This window comes from Drosophila ananassae, chromosome 3L, assembly GCF_017639315.1.
Source record: "Drosophila ananassae strain 14024-0371.13 chromosome 3L, ASM1763931v2, whole genome shotgun sequence".
Lineage (NCBI taxonomy): Eukaryota > Metazoa > Arthropoda > Insecta > Diptera > Drosophilidae > Drosophila > Drosophila ananassae.
In genome coordinates this window covers 7,199,984-7,219,818 of record NC_057929.1, presented here as the reverse complement: position 1 = coordinate 7,219,818, position 19,835 = coordinate 7,199,984, and the positions used below count along the sequence as shown (strand labels likewise).

At 46.8% G+C, this 19,835-nt stretch overlaps 9 protein-coding genes across 15 annotated transcripts; 3 read left to right on the top strand and 6 right to left on the bottom strand.

Annotated features, from left to right (window-relative positions):
- Window positions 1–125: 125 nt before the first annotated feature.
- On the top strand, window positions 126–4,411 carry LOC6494779. Of its 5 annotated transcripts, XM_044715187.1 has the most exons (4): window positions 137–226; window positions 284–480; window positions 553–610; window positions 3,940–4,411. In XM_044715187.1, exons 2-4 carry the CDS (start codon window positions 415–417, stop codon window positions 4,260–4,262), a joined length of 447 nt encoding a protein of 148 aa, XP_044571122.1. In that variant the 5' UTR covers window positions 137–226; window positions 284–414; the 3' UTR covers window positions 4,263–4,411. The 5 variants fall into 5 exon arrangements, with proteins under 5 accessions (XP_014762965.1, XP_044571122.1, XP_001959686.1 ...); XM_014907479.3 differs by having other exon boundaries at window positions 126–480; XM_001959650.4 differs by lacking the exons at window positions 137–226; window positions 284–480; window positions 553–610 and adding exons at window positions 913–1,365; window positions 1,436–1,496.
- On the bottom strand, window positions 1,503–3,757 carry LOC6495840 (aarF domain-containing kinase 1). Of its 2 annotated transcripts, none has more exons than XM_001959651.4 (4): window positions 3,661–3,757; window positions 2,129–3,246; window positions 1,971–2,066; window positions 1,503–1,909 (listed from the first exon to the last, which is right to left on the bottom strand). In XM_001959651.4, the coding sequence occupies exons 2-4, from the start codon at window positions 3,239–3,241 to the stop codon at window positions 1,562–1,564; spliced, it is 1,557 nt and encodes a 518-aa protein (XP_001959687.1). In that variant the 5' UTR covers window positions 3,242–3,246; window positions 3,661–3,757; the 3' UTR covers window positions 1,503–1,561. The 2 variants fall into 2 exon arrangements, with proteins under 2 accessions (XP_001959687.1, XP_044571121.1); XM_044715186.1 differs by lacking the exon at window positions 3,661–3,757 and adding an exon at window positions 3,364–3,500.
- LOC6495839 lies at window positions 4,273–7,620 on the bottom strand. The gene is made up of 6 exons (XM_001959649.4): window positions 7,351–7,620; window positions 5,893–5,964; window positions 5,636–5,830; window positions 4,946–5,586; window positions 4,664–4,885; window positions 4,273–4,607 (listed from the first exon to the last, which is right to left on the bottom strand). Exons 1-6 carry the CDS (start codon window positions 7,492–7,494, stop codon window positions 4,403–4,405), a joined length of 1,479 nt encoding a protein of 492 aa, XP_001959685.2. The 5' UTR covers window positions 7,495–7,620; the 3' UTR covers window positions 4,273–4,402.
- LOC6495838 lies at window positions 5,893–7,472 on the bottom strand. The gene is made up of 4 exons (XM_001959648.4): window positions 7,351–7,472; window positions 6,793–7,274; window positions 6,624–6,742; window positions 5,893–6,567 (listed from the first exon to the last, which is right to left on the bottom strand). The coding sequence occupies exons 2-4, from the start codon at window positions 7,081–7,083 to the stop codon at window positions 6,351–6,353; spliced, it is 627 nt and encodes a 208-aa protein (XP_001959684.2). The 5' UTR covers window positions 7,084–7,274; window positions 7,351–7,472; the 3' UTR covers window positions 5,893–6,350.
- Window positions 7,621–7,785: 165 nt separating the features above from the next.
- LOC6494780 (transcription factor grauzone) lies at window positions 7,786–10,164 on the top strand. Its single transcript, XM_001959647.4, has 4 exons — window positions 7,786–8,038; window positions 8,101–9,311; window positions 9,369–9,759; window positions 9,815–10,164. Exons 1-4 carry the CDS (start codon window positions 7,922–7,924, stop codon window positions 10,052–10,054), a joined length of 1,959 nt encoding a protein of 652 aa, XP_001959683.2. The 5' UTR covers window positions 7,786–7,921; the 3' UTR covers window positions 10,055–10,164.
- On the bottom strand, window positions 10,074–11,209 carry LOC6495836 (S-adenosylmethionine sensor upstream of mTORC1). Its single transcript, XM_001959646.4, has one exon. It carries the CDS (start codon window positions 11,106–11,108, stop codon window positions 10,200–10,202), a length of 909 nt encoding a protein of 302 aa, XP_001959682.1. The 5' UTR covers window positions 11,109–11,209; the 3' UTR covers window positions 10,074–10,199.
- A 382-nt stretch (window positions 11,210–11,591) lies between these two features.
- LOC6494781 (protein lines) lies at window positions 11,592–15,185 on the top strand. Its single transcript, XM_001959645.4, has 2 exons — window positions 11,592–12,089; window positions 12,152–15,185. The coding sequence occupies exon 2, from the start codon at window positions 12,197–12,199 to the stop codon at window positions 14,822–14,824; it is 2,628 nt and encodes an 875-aa protein (XP_001959681.1). The 5' UTR covers window positions 11,592–12,089; window positions 12,152–12,196; the 3' UTR covers window positions 14,825–15,185.
- On the bottom strand, window positions 15,185–17,188 carry LOC6495835. Of its 2 annotated transcripts, none has more exons than XM_032451171.2 (4): window positions 16,519–17,188; window positions 16,371–16,452; window positions 15,513–15,728; window positions 15,185–15,454 (listed from the first exon to the last, which is right to left on the bottom strand). In XM_032451171.2, the coding sequence occupies exons 1-4, from the start codon at window positions 17,065–17,067 to the stop codon at window positions 15,255–15,257; spliced, it is 1,047 nt and encodes a 348-aa protein (XP_032307062.1). In that variant the 5' UTR covers window positions 17,068–17,188; the 3' UTR covers window positions 15,185–15,254. The 2 variants fall into 2 exon arrangements, with proteins under 2 accessions (XP_032307062.1, XP_014763508.2); XM_014908022.3 differs by having other exon boundaries at window positions 15,187–15,454; window positions 16,371–16,455.
- A 53-nt stretch (window positions 17,189–17,241) lies between these two features.
- LOC6495834 (serendipity locus protein alpha) lies at window positions 17,242–19,712 on the bottom strand. Its single transcript, XM_001959643.4, has 6 exons — window positions 19,512–19,712; window positions 19,288–19,455; window positions 18,572–19,226; window positions 17,779–18,504; window positions 17,617–17,718; window positions 17,242–17,533 (listed from the first exon to the last, which is right to left on the bottom strand). The coding sequence occupies exons 1-6, from the start codon at window positions 19,602–19,604 to the stop codon at window positions 17,484–17,486; spliced, it is 1,794 nt and encodes a 597-aa protein (XP_001959679.1). The 5' UTR covers window positions 19,605–19,712; the 3' UTR covers window positions 17,242–17,483.
- Between the last annotated feature and the right edge of the window lie 123 nt (window positions 19,713–19,835).

Genomic DNA, 19,835 nt, shown 5'->3' with positions numbered 1-19,835 from the left:
ACAACCATTAGCTTCAATTAAGCGTTAACTGAGTAACAGACTGACAGACAGATTCGGGAGATAACAGCCGGTACAAACATTAAATGCAATCTGGCAGAATATAACTGGGCCTGCACAATCTGTGGGATGGCCATTCGGCTAGTGACTCCCAGTTGGCCAAGTTCGCTCCATTACGCCGCCGCAAATTACAAGCTGGAAGGAATCCCCGGAGGGACTCCGATAAAAGGTGCTGAAAAGACCATCAACTGCTTAAAATGTAATCAGAGTTTCGGCCACGAAATAGATACACTCGTCCACCCCCCAACCCATATCTTATCGCTTTGACATGCGCCCAAGGCTTTAAGAGTGAATCACGGTCAACGTTTTTGGGCAGAACAACTCATCCGGTCAAGTGCTGGGTCATTTAACCCCAGAATGGATAGCCTGGGCGCCATCCTCCTGATTTTGTTCGCCCTCAGCTTTCTGCTCTTTCTGTTGCGCGTGAGTAGAGACACCGCCTTGGGAGGCGGTTGCCCACGAAATCCAGTTGTACCATCAAGTATCCAATTACAGGTACTGCTGATTACCTGTCGCTCCTACACAATGTCGCAGCGCCTCAAAGGGGAGCACGGTAAGTGAATCTGGGAATCCGATGAGAGCAAACATAAATATTTGCGTTAGTTAGGGCCACTGAACCCATTCTCGAGATGACACAGAAAAGGAGAGTCCAAGAGTCCCAAGTTCTTGGCTGTCATAAATCATGGCCGACATTAATATATATTTATGTATGTGTGTTGGGGTGTACCTATAGATATAAATCTATTTATGCACATTTATCACATTGCTCATTAGATAAATGAAACAGAAAACAAAGCCCTGGCTAGGCCCACCTTATCAGCTAATGATTACAAAGCAAATATGTGCGTTTTTTTTCGATTTTATTGTAGTATCTGTCTCATGTCCGCCCGGGCCGTCGATTCGGTAGCCAGTACTTCATGTTAGTTGGGTTCGTCAGTCGGTACTGTCGAGCAGGAGCGTTCCTCCATTCCTCATAAATCGAGCGTCGAAATCGAAAATCGCAAAAGCCCCGTATATTAATCAGAACAAATAGTCATTAAAAAAATGGCACCTGTCATCAACGGCACGGCCAGTACTATATCGAGTACAATTGCTCCGCTGTTGAATACCACAGCTCATTACAATACCACGAGAGAGGTGCTCAATACCACTGTGACTCCTATTATTATACCTACGATCTCATCCGGGACGTGGAACAATAACGGATATGGGTGGAGCGGGGTGTACTATTACTGGTATCCCAGTTATATCCTCTACATTGTGCTGGTCTTTATGTTTGTCATCGCGTTTCCCCTGGCCGTGATCATGGTAAGCTGATCCCTATCCAGACACCTGGCTGTTCCCTATCCTGCTAACCATTCTCCATATTCCCCTGAAGAGCTCGGCAAAGCGCAAACGTGAGGCAGCTGCCAGGAATCTTGCCCAGCAAAGACTACGAGGTAAACTTAGACTATGAACTGTCAATGGTTTTGTACTCTTTATTTGGGGGACCCTCATGTAGAAACTAAATAACCTGTTTGAGTGCTTCGAGGAAACCGAAATTAATCAGTCCCAGGTAGAGGTAGTAGCAGTTCAGTTTCAGTAGCTCCCATCTTTCCCGGAGTCTCAGCCAGAATATTCCCGACGAGCCGGTGGCAGTTTTATGGGCTCTCTGTTCGGCATACGACGATTGAACACAACACTTGGACATTACCCAAAAGGCGGTCATCCGGTTCTGGGTGCGAAGCGTGGACTCAATGCCACGGATCAGATCGTTCGTCTTAAGGATGAGCAGCATCTGGCGGTCTACTTGCTCCAGTACATCGGATATGTGTGGCAGCACCAGCGAGGTATTGTTTTGCAGAGTGTTTTTCTGCAAAGTAAAGGAGTAGGTCATCAGAAATTGGCGAGACCTTGGACAGGATTGGGCATACCTCTTCTTTGGAATACTTGACTTTGGTGAGGCCCTGCATCACCGTTTCCCAAGGACGCCCCGTCACCATGCAGGCAAATAGCCCGTACAGGTCACCCTGGAAAGATGAATTTAAAGTTATTACAAAGAATTTCATAGGGCGTACTGTGAAGAACCTACCTTAATTCCCAGTTGCTCGCTGTGCTGCCGCATGGCCTTGCGGTCCACATTGAGGATACTCAGCCAGAGCTTAGAGTAATCATATCGGAATTTGTCTGTCAGATTGGCATACAGTCCATGGTCTAGCAGGATTATCTCCATAGCGTTCTGCGGCGTACGACGCACTAAAATGTTGCCAGGATGCGGGTCGCTGTGCACAAATCCAGTGCGAAAAATCATCTCGGAGTAGAGCTGTCCAATCCGATTAGCCACCGCAAAGGTATCGATCTTATTTTTCCGAATGTAGTCCAAATCCGTCACGTGGCCACCCTCCAAATACTCCATAACCAAGACGCGAGAAGAGCTCAGCTTCCAATAGATCTTAGGCACCCGGAGCCACGAGAATTTCTCGAACTGCTTGGCCACTTTCTCGGCGTTACGGCCCTCGTTCAGAAAGTCCAGCTCAATGGGTAGGTTCTTCTTGGACTCCTCGACCAACCAGTGGATCTTGAAGTCGGGGAATATACGCGCCAGCACATTGACCGCCAACTCCATGGTTTTCATGTCCACCCGAGAGTTGCCTTTCACGTATGGATGTTGGACTTTTACTGCAACCACTTCGCCGGTCTTCAGACGCGCCTTGTGCACTTGAGCTAGGGAGGCAGTGCCCAGGGGCTCCTTCTCGAAGCTGTCAAAGATGTCCTCCGGATTGCAGCGCAGATCCTGCCGAATCACCTTGTACAGGTCCTCAATGGGATTTTGTGGCGCATTCGAGTGAAGAACCTTCATCGTCTGAACGAACTCCTTGGGTAAAAGGTACTCCAGAGCGCCGATGTGTTGACCTACTTTTATGTAGACGCCCTTGTTGGTGCAGATCAGCTCCAGCAACTTTTCAGCCGCGATTTTGTGGACCCGGCTCTTTTCCGCCTTGTATTCCGGTGTTGTCTTGTCCCATTCCCTGTAGTAAAGTTCCCGCTTGTAGGTGAGCGCCACGTCCACGACGGCGGCGGCAGATCGGGAAAGTCGTACGATGCCCAGCGAGTTGGGGTCGTAGTCGTTGGTATGTAGACTCCAGCCGGCAGAGGCCAAGCCGGCCCCCAGTACGCCATAGCCCAGAAAGCGCCGCAACAGCATCTCCTCTGCAAAATGAAAAGAAATGGACTGAGTGAGACTTCTGGGCAGCAGTGTGATTAATTGCTCCGCCAGGGAACTCGGTGAAGTGTGTAAAGCACATCGAACCACCGTTGCTAATTAACCTTGACTGAGCTCGGACTTTCACCTTCGCTTAGCGCGCACTTTGTGGTTTAGTTCAAGGGGATCTTCTAACTCGCGTTTGTCTTCTGCCCTGTGCAACTTTAGTGGCCACTAAAACGTCTTCCCAACGACTAAAACCTGTTGCATCTCCGTTTAAGCAGCAGCCAAACAAATTATTTACATATTGCTCGACAGTGCACCTTAACTTTCACCTCAGCGATTTGGCTATCGCCATTATGTAAACATGAATGAAGGTGAGCATTTTTGGATGGTGGCAATCTACCAATAGTTTCACTTACTCGGTTCTGTGCGCTTCAGGTGCTGTGCTTCAACGACAGCGTAGGTGTTAAAATAACCAACGTTTGTGATTAAATTCAAGAATGACGTCACAACAGCAGTCAGCTGATCTAACAGTCATGTAGGCTGTTAAAAAGCATGTGATAACAGATGTTATGAGAAGCGATTTAAAATATGGCGGTTCTTTTAAATTACTGATATTGCAACTTCTTTAATTACAAATCTAAGGCTTAAATTAAAAATTAAGAATATATAATATAATACATATATTTCTTACTCAGCCCGTCGTCAAATGGAAATCCAAGTAACAAACAACAACTGCAACGGCAGCTCCGGAAGTTCTGGCGGAGCCGATCCTGCTTGCGGAAATGGCCAAAACATCACCGTGCTGCCCAAGTCATTGGACCTACCACCCAGCTACGATGAAGCAGCTTTCAGTGACCGAAAGCAGGACAGCACCTTGACCATTGCCACCTGTCTGGAGGCCAGTAACCCGAATCTGGCTGCCGGAGGCACCAACGAACCTCCTCCAGTCTACGAGGCAAATGTTACCACCACGACTACCACCACTTTCATGGTTAATGGCCAGCCTCCAGTGCTGTAACTCAGTTGAATCAAATGTCTTACATTTATTGGTTGCCTATATATATATATGTACAGATTTTGTGAAATAATCGTATAAAGTTGCGTATGAATACTTAAATGCTTCGACAATGATAAATTTAAACGAAAAATAAACATAAACTAACATTTCAAAATTTCTGTGAGGGTGGGTCCCCAGCGCCCATATGGATCCTTAGGCAGAATAAAAATATTGTCGCACCACGAATATCCTAAGACACGAGATTCGACAATCTTTTTGAATGCTGGATTTTCGTCTATTAAATCTCGGTAGTTGTCGTTGGATACGACAGCCGCATTCATCTCATATGCGAGCTGCAAAATAAATCTAAGGGAAAGAGTTTTTAAATAGGCTATTAGATTGAAAGTAACTAGTTAGCTCACCGATCATCATAACTGATGGACATCTGGCCAGGTATGTTTTTACATGGTGTAAATACAATCTTGCCGTCCTTGTGCAGCTGGTTAAGTAAATCTGGATTCGAGGATTTAGTGGCGTTTCTCCGAAACAGTGGTATTACAGCCTTGACATTGTGGCCCATTTTGTCAAAGTAATCAATACAGATTTTAATGCCTTCGCATGAAAATATGTTTGATCTTCCGTGGCTAAATGGAGAATAAAAGTTATATTATTATTATTAAATGACAATTTTTAATAAAACTTACGCAAAGGCCACATTGCTGCCGTCAATTATGATGGCTCGTTTATCGCTCTTGGGTGCGGCAAAGGTATCACTTTCTTGTGTGGCAGGATTGTAAGTGTTGCTGTTATAGTCTCCTAGTTTCTTCTTCTCCGACGTTGTAAACAGACTATCATTCATACGACATCTGACTTTATTTGGCGGCGTTGTGTTGTTAGAGCATTTCCGTTTCTTCGCGGTTGTCTTCTCATTTTTCTTGTCAGACGACAGCGGAATGAAATCTTCAACCACAATAGCTTCGTCCACATCAATCACCGCATGGTTAGCATCTTTGGCCTTCTTTTTAGGATCTGGTAAACCATCACTACTATCATCCAAAATAATACAAGAGGAGTCTATTTCTTCCTTTGTGTCCACATGGCTTTTTGGGGAGTAGACAACGTTGTTGTTTGTTTTATTCTTTAGACGCAGAGAGGCTTCACGGCACTTATCTTCGACATACTTTAAATCCTTTAACATTTGTTCGCTTGTACTCGGCTTCTCATCCTCGATGTCTATGGACGCATTTGAATCGTCAATCAAAACACAGTCATCATCGCTGCTCAATATTTCTTCTACAATCTCCCCATCTTCGACAGTGTCATTTCCTAATTGATTTTGGGTGCCCTTCAGGAATAAACATTAGTTAAATTCAAAGCTAAACGGATTCAATTACCTTTGTTTTGTAAAATTTTGGTAAGGGCAATGAGGATTCTTTTGCCGGCGATTCTTTCCTAAAGTTTAGCTTCTTACGGGTGCGTGAATTTTGTACTTGATATTTCTTTTTTATTGAGCTCAGAAGCTTCGATACCATTTCACGGTTAAAATCGACTTTTCCATTTTTCTTCTTTTGAAGCCTTTTTGGATTTTTCTGTAATCAATAAAAAAAAATTATAATCAAAGCTTTGAAGATGCAATTTCACTGGATCTTACCTTGTTTTTATGTTTTTTAACCCCATTAGAAGACTGCGCCGACATTGTTGGTTGTGTAGTGGTTGATGTTCCCTATTCGATAAAAATAAAAAAAATTAAATAAAACTTGAGAATATTAAGATGTGTATTGAAAAGCAAGCCAGTGGTTGCTTATCCTACTTACTGCGAATTATTCTTTTAAGTTTTCTTAGTTTTTTTAGTAAAACATGCAACGCTTTAAGAGATTTACATCGAGTTTATTATGAGCTGGAGAGTTTACAGGGCTTACGTATATATCTAGGCGTACACACTAACTAGGAAAGTGATTTTGATTACATCCGACTTAAATGTAAAATTATATTGATTTCGCTAGAGCGCGGCAAACGAGGTAAAACGGCCAGCAAATGTACAACTCAACAGCAGTGAACAAAGCAGCCCTTCGCATCCCGATCCATCCAACCCCCGGCAGCCAATGCAGCTTAGTTTTGCTGTTTCAGTTCGCGGATCTCGTTGCGAATATTGGCACGGGCCAGCTCCTCGTACTTGTTACGATACTCATCCGTGGCATAGATGCAAGGTATCAATAGCAATGTCTCCAGCACCTTGATCCGCATCGCCTTGTAGTTGGCATCATCGAGATTGGCATACTCGGAGCGCAAGAGAGTTGTATAGTGTTGATACTCCTCCGGCGGGGCCCTGGAATATGTTTGAAACATATGAGGTAAGACTTTGTTGGACCAGGAAATACTTACGCTAGCACCACAAGATCCACATCTTGCAATAGATTTGCTTCGTCGTCGTGGTCCCAGGTCAGTTCATTGTCGGGCGTTTTGCGTCCCAACAGATTACACACCAGACTCTTGGCGTGGTCCTTTTGGAGAAAGTTTTAGACGCTGCAATTTGTCTGGCACTTCTACTCACGTCTTCGATGACGGCATCGTGACAGAACTCCTCAAAGACTTCGCAGTTCTTCTCCGCGCAACTGCGATTTCCATCGAAATGGTAGTACTGGAAAAAGGCGGCCAACACGATGTTAGGATTCTTGACGCCAGCCAGGTGCGTCACCTTGCGCTGCATCATCTCCTGCCAATTGTGGTAGGCGCGCGATGGGCTCTCGGCACTTAGATGCTCCTGAATGCGGGAATACCATTCCTTTGCAACCTGCTCCGGAACATCGTGGTGGTCGCAAACCTTCTGCCAGATCTTCTCCATGCTGGGTGGGTTCTTTTCACTAATTTGGCCACTGGGATAAGAGCACGAATTTTTTTTTCTGGAACTTTTCACTTTTCACTGTCTGCTGAAAATGTTTGATGACGGGTGTTAGGCGCTGGACTCTGGCGTTTGCGCACTGCCACAGTTGCCCCAAGCCAACAAACCCCGATTTGCGCGGTGGAGAGCCGAAACTGCGCCGTAAAAAACGCGGAACCGAAAAAATTCACTTTTTTTTCTTTGTTATATGGTTTATTGTTTGAAACTTACCGCGATCGGTGGGTTGGCAGCATCCTCATTTTCTGTCAACTGGCGGAGAATCCTTGTAGCTGTTATAGAAGCCTTCCCCTTCTTGTGCCACAGCTTCTTTTTATTCTTATTTTTCTTCTCAGCTTTATTTCTTTTGTTTTTCATACTGACAGTGTGGTTTTTTGCATTGGAGACCTCGAAATTTGTTTAATTTTGCATCCAAAATCCAAGAAGCAACAGCTGACTTGTCGCGTGCACAATGTTTTCTTATGATTAGGGATGGAAGAACGCCGAACGCGGGAACCTCGATAACAATACAAAATTTACATTTTTAATTGCATATTAGATATTAATAATGTTCATAATATAAATTAAGAAATACTATTTCCTTCCATGTTGTAAATAGAGTAGTTTTTTTTTAATTTACAATTTTACAAGACTAGTTTCCAGGACTATCGAAAGAAAGCGATATATTCGGGAACTCATCCCTGATTTGCATCGGAAGACAACAAATTATTGCCGAATTCATAAACAATAAGGCTACTTTTGAATGGATACGCTTTAGAGGTACCTTATAATCCCTGGGTTAATCATGACATCCTGCGTCCTATGCCAGGACAGCACCGACGCCGTCTTCACCCTATTTTCCGAAGAGGGCGTCCGGCTAAACATAAGGGATATCATTGCCAAGCACTTTTCATTTTTCGAAGTAAGTTGCACGACATACACTTAAATACTTGATAGTTAAAGATCTACTATCCTTTATTCCAGTTGCCCAGCACGGGCAGCGATGTAGAGGCTATTTGTCGGGAGTGCTGGACATGCGTCACCAACTTCGACGAGCTGTACCAGAAGGTATATAAGCTGCATCAGATGGGTGGTGGAGACGCCAAAAACGTTCCCATCGAGTTTTGTGGGGAAACGGAATCTATCAATCCACTGTTTACCCTGGAAGTGGATGCCCTAGCCGAGGGATTTTTCGCTCCCAATGAGGTGAAAGTGGAGGTGAACGAATTGGAGCCTCTCCCAAAACTGGAACTCCTCGAAGACCCCGTTGATACGGAATCCAAGTCAAGCAAACGGTCCAGATCTCAATCAGAGGGCCCCTCGCAACCAAAGCGTCGCATTAAAAACGAACAGCCCCTGGACAGTGAATCGGATGTGCCATTGTCGGTGTATCTGGAGACAGCTCCGCTCAGAAGGAGCACAAGGCGCGGACGCCCGCCCAAGGCGAAACCTGAACCACCCCCTTCCTCGCCCAAAAAGGAGTACCTTTCAGAAGATGAACCTGAGAACGATAGGGACGACACAGAGTTTGAGCCTCCGGAAGCTGTTTTAGGGACCGATGATAGTGCCAGTTCCTCTAGCGGCAGCAGTGACGAAGATTCGGATGACAGCCTGCCAGACTTTGAGCCAGAGGAACGGTATGCGGAAATACCCAAGCGAGTTGTTGTCAAGCCTAAGAAGTATAGAAAACGGGAGAAGCCACTGGTTCCGCCTGTACGAATGAGTCGGGCGGAGATCGAGAAACGAAAGCAGCAACAGGACGAGTATGATGACATTATTATGGAGTTTTTCAAGAAGCTACCCTGCTCTATTTGCAATCTGCTGGTGCAGAACTTTGCAGACATGCGACGGCATCAGCGCATGTCCCACGACATCGATTCGGGATATATCGAGTGCTGCGGGAGAAAGTACCACATTCGCAAGGGGCTGGCGGAACATGTGCTGGTACACAAGAACCCGGATCACTTTATGTGCTCGCAGTGCGGGCGGGTGTTCCAGGACTCGCGTACTTTGGAAATACACGAGCAGACGCATATAAGTCCGGAGGTGAAGACGGAACCCAAGGACAAGCCAGTATACCAGTGCGATAAGTGCCCAAAGAGTTTCACCACCAAGGCGGCCATTGAGTACCACAACGTGTCCAAACATGTGCCCAAGTCCGAGTTCAAGTATTCCTGTCCAGAGTGCAAAAAGAAGTAGATAATCCGTACCTTTTTTCTGTAACTAGCAATCTAAACTGATCCTTTTTTCAGAATACCCACTGAGCGAAAACTAAAAGAGCACATGCGGTACATGCACGACCCCGAATCACCTATCATCTGCGATAAGTGTGGCAAGACACTGCGCTCTCAAACGAATCTCAAGAAACACCACGAACTGGAACATTCCGACGAACCGCGTCGTAAGCCCGATCCCGTCCAGTGCGAGATATGTGGCACCTGGCTGCGCCACCTCTCCGGACTGAAACAGCATATGAACACGGTGCACGAGCCGCCGGGCGGCGAGCACCGCTGTCACATATGCAACAAGACCTCCACTAATTCCCGGGCCCTTAAGAGACACATATACCACAATCACCTCTGCGAGCGCAAGTTCAAGTGCGGTATGTGTGACAAGGCCTTCAAGCGGCCACAGGATTTAAGGGTAAGCTAAAGCATATAATCCAATCATCAGACATCTAATCATAGTCATCCCATAGGAACACACATCCACGCACACCGGTGAGGTGCTTTACACCTGTCCCAACTGCCCCATGACCTTTTTCTCCAACGCTAACATGTACAAACATCGGCAACGGCTCCACCGTGCCGAATGGGAGGCGGACCGAAAGAAACCACTACCGCCAAATATAATGAAAATTTCGCAGGGCGCTACAACGGCGATGAAGAAGCGCCAGACGAGCAGCGGTATGTTCCCACAGTTGGAACAGAAGCAATAGCATTTCCACATTTACAATGTCTAGTAGATAAATCATCGTCAACCATTATTATTAACTCGCACTTAACACTGATAAGCTAGGCCATAAATAAGTATACATAGACATATTTACATCGATTTGAGCTTTTGGTATCTTATCTAGCTATCTAATTGTCGTCCTGAGGTATCCGTATGGCTTCGCACATTCCCTCCTCCCTATGGATGCTTGCCCAGTGCTGGGAAAGATCCCGGCTGATGGCTTTACGAAAAACCATGCAAGAGATGTGTGGAAGTTTCTCAAAACGCACTCGCAGCAAGCCAAGCTTGGCCAGGGAATAGCGCCAGTTTTTCATTAGATGGGCGTTTTTACCCACATGCTGGGAGTCTGGATGCACAATAACAAGAATGCCTTCTGGCAGGAGGAGGTTGTAGGCCTTTCGACAGCATTCCAGACGTTGCTCGGCACTGGGCATATATTCCAACAAAAGACTGAAAATTACGCACTCGTAGTGCTTCGCTGGCAGCCTTCTGACACTTCCCTCCACCAGTTCTGGCTCTTCTAGACCGGGCTCCACTTCTACTTTTAAAAAATCCGCTTGCAGGACATCCGCTGTGGCCGGACAAAGATCGAGGGCTGTGACCTCCAGGTGCGGAGTGCTAGCGAAGGGATTGAAGCAGCTGCCCACGTCCAGCACACGCAACCTATCTGGCGGCTCCTCCATCCACTGGCACTCCACGTTGCCCAACTGTCCTTCTGTTTTGTAGGATTCCAGCAATCGCTGCTCGCGTTGTCGTTTTTGTAGGTAAATTCCCTCGGTGAAGAAGTATTTTGTGATGTAGTCTATGGCCCATTTGATGCGACTGCGCGCCTGTAGCTCCACATTCTCGTTGTTGGTCTCCCATATGGCCGCCAGTTGCCGCATGGCCTTGGCGTACTCCGCCAATCGGCTGGCATTATGGGGACTTGTGTGTTCCTGCCAGGCTGCCGCAGCTCCATGTTCCTTGGTCAGCTGCCGCAAGCTTTCGTGACAGCTTTTTATAATATTAGCCAGACGTTGATGCTCCTCCGTGGCCATACTCAGATTGGATTCTGATTGGATTGTTTATCCCAACTGGAAGTTTTAGGTCCGCCACACTAGCGGCACCTATTCAGAGTCTATGTGGAACAATGGTAACTGGAACACAGGCTCAAAGTTTTTGATTTCAATTATGTGATTAGATGAAACCATAGAGCATTTTTTGAAGTAACTTTGGTGCAAAAATCCTACAAATCGCTCCCTAGAACTATGAAAAATTGTATAAAAGTTTGCCATTGACTTTGAACAAATCGAGGGCGCCAGTTCCTGAATCTGAACCAGTCCACAAACAAGTTCGATCAACAACTTCCAAATAAATAGTGCTGTCATGTTTCAACAAAATTATTTTTCTGGGGAAAGTTTGATTTCTTTCAGTTTTAGAATTTTAAGTTAATTTATATAATCCTTTTAGGTGGATACTTTCCATGTACCCTATTCCGATATTTTTTTTCAACACCTAGCAATCGAGTCTAATTTGACCCAAAACATTTAGCGTTTTCCAACACTGCACAATTTAAAGACAAATTAAAAAGACCGTATATTTAAAATGGCGTCAGTGTTGGAAAAAGAGAGGTATTTGTTTCTTAAAAAATAAAACCAAAATAGAATAAAAACATAGACAGCTCAATTTGGAGGCTTTAAGTGCGAATCTAAACCGTCAGAAAGTGGTGCCGCGCATGTTCGATTAACCCAGTACTAAGACTGACATGTCGTTGGCGAGAGTGCAACAAGCGAGAGCAACAAGTGATTCGTGAAAAGCAAATTGTGGCAATTTAAAATGTCTAAACCAGCAGCTAGTCCGCCTGGCTGCAGCTAAACCACCATAATCCGCCCCAGAGCACCCATAATAGGTGTCGGAATAGGAGCTGCGCCCCTAAAAACGCAGCGACTCCAGTGTGCACACGTAACCTTGTGTGCGCGTAGCACGGAAGCTGTTGCTGCTACTTTGGCTTGGTTCGGAATCGGAATACTTGTTCGCAGGTATGTGGCTGTTGATGCCACTGCTTTGATTGTCCACCTTAACGGAGTTTTACTTGCTGCAGACTTGATTGCGTGCTTTTCCACGGACGTCGGGTACGTTTCCGAAGATGGATACAAATTCCGGAGCTGGATCTGGATCTGGAGCCGGACCGGATGGTGATGGGGAAGCGGGTCCCTGCTCCACGGTGACGACGCACAACGAGCAGCCGCAAACGAAACGCCAAAAGATCGAAAAGCAGTTCAAACATGATCGGAGCTGTAAGGCGCTTACCCCCTCCCCGCCGGACATCCTTGACGGGAGGAGGGGGGAGGCGGTGTTGGACGCCAACAGCAACAACAAGAACCATCTCTGCTCATCGCTCTCCTCGTCGTCGACGCACTCGCTGTCTACGCCCAGCAGTACCAACAACTCTCCCACCACGACGCCGTGCAGCTCCCGCGCAGCGTCCTACGCCCAGTTGTTGGGCCACAACACCTTGCCACAAAATGGGGAAGCGGAGACGCACGTCGCCGACCCCGAGTCCACCAAGGACGAGGTGGACCGCGCCGCACAATTGCCAGACCTGCTGAGCCTCAACAAATCAAACAGTAGCAGTAACATAAGCCTAAGCAGCAGCCGCAACAACTGCATTCCGGCCGCCCCCGTCGACGATATGCTGGAGTTCGAGCAGTCCCTGACCCGCCAATGCCTCTGCGGCGTTTCGGAGAGGACGCTGCGAAAGCCATTCCAGTCGCACTACTCCCAGGACAGCAACGGACAGAAGCGAATCGCCTATCTCCGCGAATGGCCCACCAACAAGCTGTTGCAGTTTTTGTCCAACCTGCAGCTGCTCTTCGACATATACCTGAAGCAGAATGCCAAGGGTTTCATCTGTACTCGGATAATGGACGTCTGCGACGCACTGATCCGCAACGACCACAAGCTCATCGACGAGATAATCGTGCTGGCCGGCTACGATAATCCCTACGTGCAATTCTTGGCGGGCCGCGTCCTGGCGGCATTCCTGGTCATTGCCAAACAGGAGCTGAACGACGAGTGGCTGCAGAAGATCGTAGACCAGCTATTCAACTTTGAGCAGCTGGATCAGGCTGCCGTCCAGAAGATCCACTTCAGCCTGGACATAATCAAGCGAATCGTCGAGTGGAAGGACATGGAAATCCATCCGCTGGACGACGACTGGATGGCGGCGGCTAGCACGGCGACAGCAGCCTCTTCGGTGGTACCCCTGCCGAGCGAAGCCTCTGTGAGCTACATGCACTTTCCCGTACAGGAGCAGCCCCTAGCCACCAACTACTTTGCGCTGCAGTTCCGCGAAGATTCAGGTGTGGATGCGGAGCCAGAACCAACCGACAATCGTGAGAGACATCGAAGGCACTTCGGCGATGAGATGAACGACGCATACGACTCTCACTCACATACTGCAGCCCAGCCAACATCCACGCCCACGTCCGTGCCCAGCGGCTGTCACGTTGTCACACTCACCGACTCGGAGAGCTTCGACACCACGCACCTCAAGTGTATTACCATTCAAAAGCTGGAACACAAGTGGCCCACTTTGGTGAAGAATATGTCGGAGCTGATGGCACCCACGCACCAGGATGCCACCGAGCACTGCGTCCTAAACTTCCTGCAACTGTGGGAGAACATCATCTCGGTGAAGGCCAACCTGTCGATTGATGAGACGCGCCCCTACTACGCCCAGTTGGACAAGTTCGAAATGCTGCTCAACCACAACCTCTCCTGCACCGTCTACAAACAGATGCTCTGCCTCTTCAACGAGGCCCTATGCTACGGATCCACGCTGGCACTGCAGGACATGCTACCCGAGGAGACGTGCAAGCTGGCCCATCAAATCGTACGCCATGTGCGAGGCTTCCGAATCCTTGAGTCCCTGCCGCGCCGCCAGCCCGACAACATGGCCAGCCTCATTGGTTACAACGGCAGGCCGCTGATATATAACAGCGGGAGCATATCCTTGGCGTCGCAGTCTTCGCCGTCCATGGGTGCCGGGCAGGATGGAGACGATGTTGCGCCACTGGACCTCATCGAGATGGACAAGACGCTGCTGCAAAAGATGGTGCTGCTGGTGCTGAAATCAATAGCGGTGACTGTGAAGGAAATCCGCAGTGATTCGTCCGATTCGTCTATAGACTCGAGCGACTACGACGCCTTCCAAGACATGATGCTCATTGAGCGCTCCATCCGGGACGTGCTCAGTAAGCTGGAGCGCTTCATCAAGCAGACGCTGGAGTTCCACCCGGAGTGCCACTTCAGCAAGATCCTGATCCATCTTTTCGACGACCAAGACGACCACCTGATCGAGGCCATGGTCTGTACGCTGGACGTCACTTCGGGGATATCATTCCGGAACAACGCCTTCCCCGAACTGGTGGACATGCTGAATCCGGTGTACACATTCCTGGAGTTCCTCAAGATGACCTCGAACAGCTCGGACCTGCTGCTGGACCTACTTGTGAGCAACGAGACCTGCTTCCTGCTCTACCTTCTGCGGTTACTCAAGTACGTGCGCATGAACTGGACGATGTTTGTGCACAGCTGCAACAGCTTCGGCATGGGCAGCACCATGCTCGAGGAGGCGATGGGTGTGCTCATACGGTTGCGCCTGCAGATATCGCGTCTGGTGTCGCGCCAATTGTATCCCTATGACATTTCGCCGGTGCTGCGCCTGCTCGAGAGCTGCGAGAGTCTGTACGAGGGCAATGAGCTGAGCTGAGCGCCGCCAGAAATTGAAAACGACTATATGCAATTAAAATACGTAATTTATTTTAATATTTAATGGAATAGGAGAAACTAGCGCAAAATTCGATGAAATGGATCCTTGTAGCATATCACTCCACTCCACAACACTCCACTCCACTCCACACTTCGACATATCTCCGCATCCCGATCCAGTAACGCGATAACCCTAGTTAAGTTCTATATACTCTTCATCCGTTTCGCAGGCCTCTCCACCTAGTTACATAGCTGTATGTAGTTTTCATTGTAATGAGCATCATGAATTCCAAACTAAGCACTACCTTAGCCTAAGATTGTGTTAATCTTGCCTTAAGTAGAGTAATATAGAGTATACTGAAGTCTCAGCAGTTTCGATGGGTTTGGCCTGGTAGTATCTGGTATTCAAAGCTCTTTCAGATTGTGTTCTCTTAATGGCGATTAATCATGCGGACGCGTCGCTTGGGATCTGTTCCAGTTGCTGGCATGGCTTGATTGGCATCTGGAGTCTGTCCTGTCAGGCTGATCACGGAGCCTCGTCTCGACAGCTCGGAAGGATGGGGGCTCGACACGTAAACGGTCTGATAGTTTATGGTAATTGGCACCGACGATCGGCGGCTCATGCCCGGCTCTGGAGGAGAAAATTGGTTCGTCTTATGGGACATGCGCTCAGTAGATTCGGATTTTACCAAAGCGAACATCTCCAGTGCTCGGCCTTAAAGGATGCTGATGGCTGCCCTGTCGGCCGACCAACGGCGACGGAACCCTGTGCTGGTTGTCGGAACCGGATGACACAACGCCATGTCCAACTGGATCCGAGTTCTGGGTATTCCTATAGCGGTCCACCGATACGGAGCGCACTTCGCCCAGAATATGCCTTCGCCGGAAGATGGCAGATTCCTCAACTTGGCATGCATTTGGGGAAATTTAAGATCAGTCAGTGGCAGTAGCAGTAGCAGTATCAGTATCAGTATCAGAGATGGCCAAAAAAAGCCCATTCAGAGAGCAGAAATGAAACGCAAGCTAACACGCATGGCTACGGTAATTGATCACAGGAAAGCACATAGTAATTGATTTATTATACGTTTACACACATATAGGACAGATATATAATCAGATACGTATATATACAACCTTACATCAGTACAGTTTCACAAAAAAAGTGAAAGGAGAGTAAACAATTGTGGTCTGGGGGAGGGGATCTTAAAAACAATAATTGTAAATAGAGTATCGAACGCGAAAAGGTGCGATTATAGGATAGAGATATACACATATATAGAGATCAAAAGGGCACATTGGAGGTACAATAATACGAGTACTTAAAATGCATTTTCCGAAAAAAGTCCGAAAATTCATAGGCTCTCATACAAGAGTGGACAGTGCGTTACAATACAGAAAAATTGGCTAACTCAGTACATAGTAGTAGACACATTTAGATTTTTAATTAGGATAACAATGCACTTGTTCCCTCGTTTACATGGCTGGTGCATGGTGCATGGCACCTGGCCCATCGATTTAAAATTTTGGCAAAGTTTTTGGTGAAATACCTTTTGATGCCCGCCGGTCTTGCTTGTGGATTTGTGCATACGACTGCAGGGAGCACCTCCTCAGCCGCTTGTCGCCCTTGTTCTGCTGTCGGAAAGGTAATATTTATGAGTCTCAAGATATATGCGTATATATACACGATTCTCTCACCGATTTGTAGTGCTGATTGATGTCCGAGGCGGCCTTCAGAAGAAGATAAATGAAAACCAGGGCGAACAGATATATGATGGGCTCTGCCGTGTTGCTCTTCTTGGCCACCTCCTTCTTTCGGCTGATCTCCAGACTCTTTGGCGCTCGGGGATGCTTGCTGCCTGGTCCAGTTCTAGTCCGCTTGCTGATCTTGGCCTGAGGGCGCTTAGAAATCTGGTTCTCTGATTTATTTCCATCAGCATCCCCGCCAAATATATCTATTCTTTGGCAGGCCTCCTCGTGGTGCTCATCATCCATATCGATGGCTTCTAGTTGGGGTTCCTCGGACTCAGTTTGGGGCAGGTCAAAAGCCGCCACACCCGACCTGAAATAGTATCTGTAATTGCGCTGCAAACCTGCAGCCATGATATAGACGGTGCAGAGCACCACCAAAATCCCTAGGGGCACCACATGATGATTGTTACTGTCCTTCGCCTTCCGCCTTTTGGGAGTCGAAATGACCCTAATATCATCAGACACGATGCTATTTTCCCCAATCGGCGATTTCATTGCCGAGCTCACGTTCTGTTTACTATTTGCCCAAGCAATAAAGCGACTTTGTGTATCTGTTGACTTCGAGTTCTATTCGTGGCGGAAAATCGATACGGATTAATGTCCCAGCTTCGCACAATAGGTGTGCATTGTTATCCTGGCAACGATGCCGATGGCTGACAGGCGCACAAATGTGTGTACTTGATACTATGTATTTTATTGAACTTATTCCTTTATTTTTTAACAGTCAAAACTGTTCCGGATGATAACTCTCCGCCACCGCGCTGCCACACATGATTGTGTGTATGTTTGTCTACCTTGCCGCCCTTTGACATTCAGGTGGTGGCAGTATACGTTATTTTAAATTCTAAAATTGCAAGACTTTTTAAATTAAATGGTAAGATTAAATGTTATGTACAAATATTAGGACCGTTTCAGCATTCAAAATAGCCGTTGGACATTCCAGTAAGCTGATCAAGTATATCTGAAATTTAAATGTAATTTAATTTTAAAAAAGTGCAAGGATTTTATAATTAAAAGTTGTGGATAAAAAATTTTAAAACAAACCAGTGATTTCCAGATCTGCCGACTGACTGCTGATAGAGTTATAGAGCTTTCTGCTCTCCGCAACATTTTGGCGCTTAAACATCACAGTTCTCAAGCTCTCCCCTTAAAAGTCCATAAAACTGAATAATTTTAAATTTAAAAAAACAACTTAAAAGTACCTACTTTTGCACAGATTTCCATTTGGCTTCAGCTTTTGTTGCTTAATGTCGTTATTCGGTTCTAGATTAATGTCATTGTTTTTATTCATTCGCCCTCTGCGCTCCGTGACATAAAGAATACTGGTTTGTTCTGAAGTTAATCCAGATAAGTGCTTTAGGTCTTCCTTGGAGCCGTTATCTTTTGGATCATCCGCTATGTGGACTCCCAAGGGATGAGGGAAGTCATCCTCGCGCTGCTTGCCAGATCCAATGCAGTTCTGAAGCTTGCGCAGAACAGTGCGCAGGATCTTGAAGCGTTTTATAATTCGTTGGGGTTCTACTTGGGATGCGCATATTAGAATAGCCTTGCATTCGCGCAGAATCCTGATAAGCTGCTGAAAGTACTCCTCTCCCTTTTGATCCTTCGTGTCTGTAAGGACTTTGCGGTTGACGTCTAACTGAAAGTGCTCAAGCAGCACGAGAGACATTTGTGACAGATCCTGCAGCTTTTCTTTATTGTACGATTTTTCAACGGAAGCAATTTCAGTCGTCAGAATCTCAATATAACATCCAAGAAGGGCTCGACTATCGATTATCTCCTGCAGAGCACTCTTAAACTTGCTCACTTCCTCGTTGAAGTGCTGTTCAAGTATGTCAGAATGCAGGTCCGTGCCATTGGCCTGAAGGGAAGGTATCAGGGCAGTGTCCAAGGATTCAAACGACGCCAGACAGCTGCGTATCATTGTTTTCACTTTGGGAATAAATAAATATTAATTAATAGAAATAAATATGATACAAAGGAACAATCATTTCCTTACATTTCAGATTCGGAGCGAAAGCTATTGCGAATATTCCGATCTGGGTAGCACGATCGATGTTCACATCAAAGTCTGCTATGAATTCATCGGCCATTGCTTCGTCCTCCAAGCTGTTTCTGAGAACGTTGCGAATCTTTTCCACCGAGAACTTGTCGAAGTCCACAAAGCAGTTGAATACCAGCCGCAAAAGGGCGTCGTTGATGAAATCCTCCAACTGGCAGAGCGCCTGCTCCAACGTCATGGCTTTGAGCTTGAGATTGGAGTAATAACTTTCGCTGGAGTCTTTCGGATGGTGGCACTCCTTCTGGAAAGCATTGCACTCCCGAATAACCTTTTGACATAGGGCACTTAGAGCCCTTTTATCCTGCGGTAGGGATACGTTCGCGAAGCCGAGTGCTTGTCCCAAGACAGTATCTATATTGGAACGCAGCTGTTTGCTGACGGACACTATTTCCTCGGGCGACTCCAAGAGGCTTGAGGATAAAGAGCTGTTCTCGTCGTGGGAACTGAACCACGCCAATGCGTCTAAGCTTGAATCTACTAGCTTAAGGAAGGAGCGCTCAGGCGCAATTGAAGCCGCGCCTCCATTGGTGTAGAGCTCTAGCAGACGCTCGAGGCACCATCGAATCCTATCGAGGAAATACTGATGGCTGGCCTGATCCGTAAAAGTCAATAAAGTTAGATGTTTTAAACATGTGTTCTCACAGAATACTCACAGAAATGGAGGTGCTGCAACCAAGCTTCGCCATCGCCTCCACCTGCCGAATGCATATCATTATTTGGCTCAGGCATAGGCACACCATGTCCGCGGTCTCACTCTGCTTGTGGCTGCTTAAGGAACTGTGGACCAATGTGGAAAATTCCAATAGCGCGGCACAGAAATCCTATATAAAGATCAACAAGTGAGTCTCCTTGAAGCCCTAGGAACCTACATGCTTACATTTAGCCAGCTCGAGTCCTTGATGTTGTTGCCCTTGGTCCTGCGGTCCAATATGTCCAGACAGGACTCTAGTTTCTTTCGTAAAACGTCCATAATTTCGGAAAAAAGGTTTTAATAAAACCGCATTAAAGGTTGTAAACAGATTTTTTGAAAGTGGCTTCACTTTCTGGGTGAATGGCATTACTGTGGTGGTGCCATATATTTTATAGGAGTGCGGAAGAGTTGCCAGAATATTTGAAAAATGTCCTGGATTCCAAAGCACCTAAAGAAGGCGCTTCCTCAATTGGAGACAGATTTCCCCCAGTATATGGGGAGGCTTTTAAA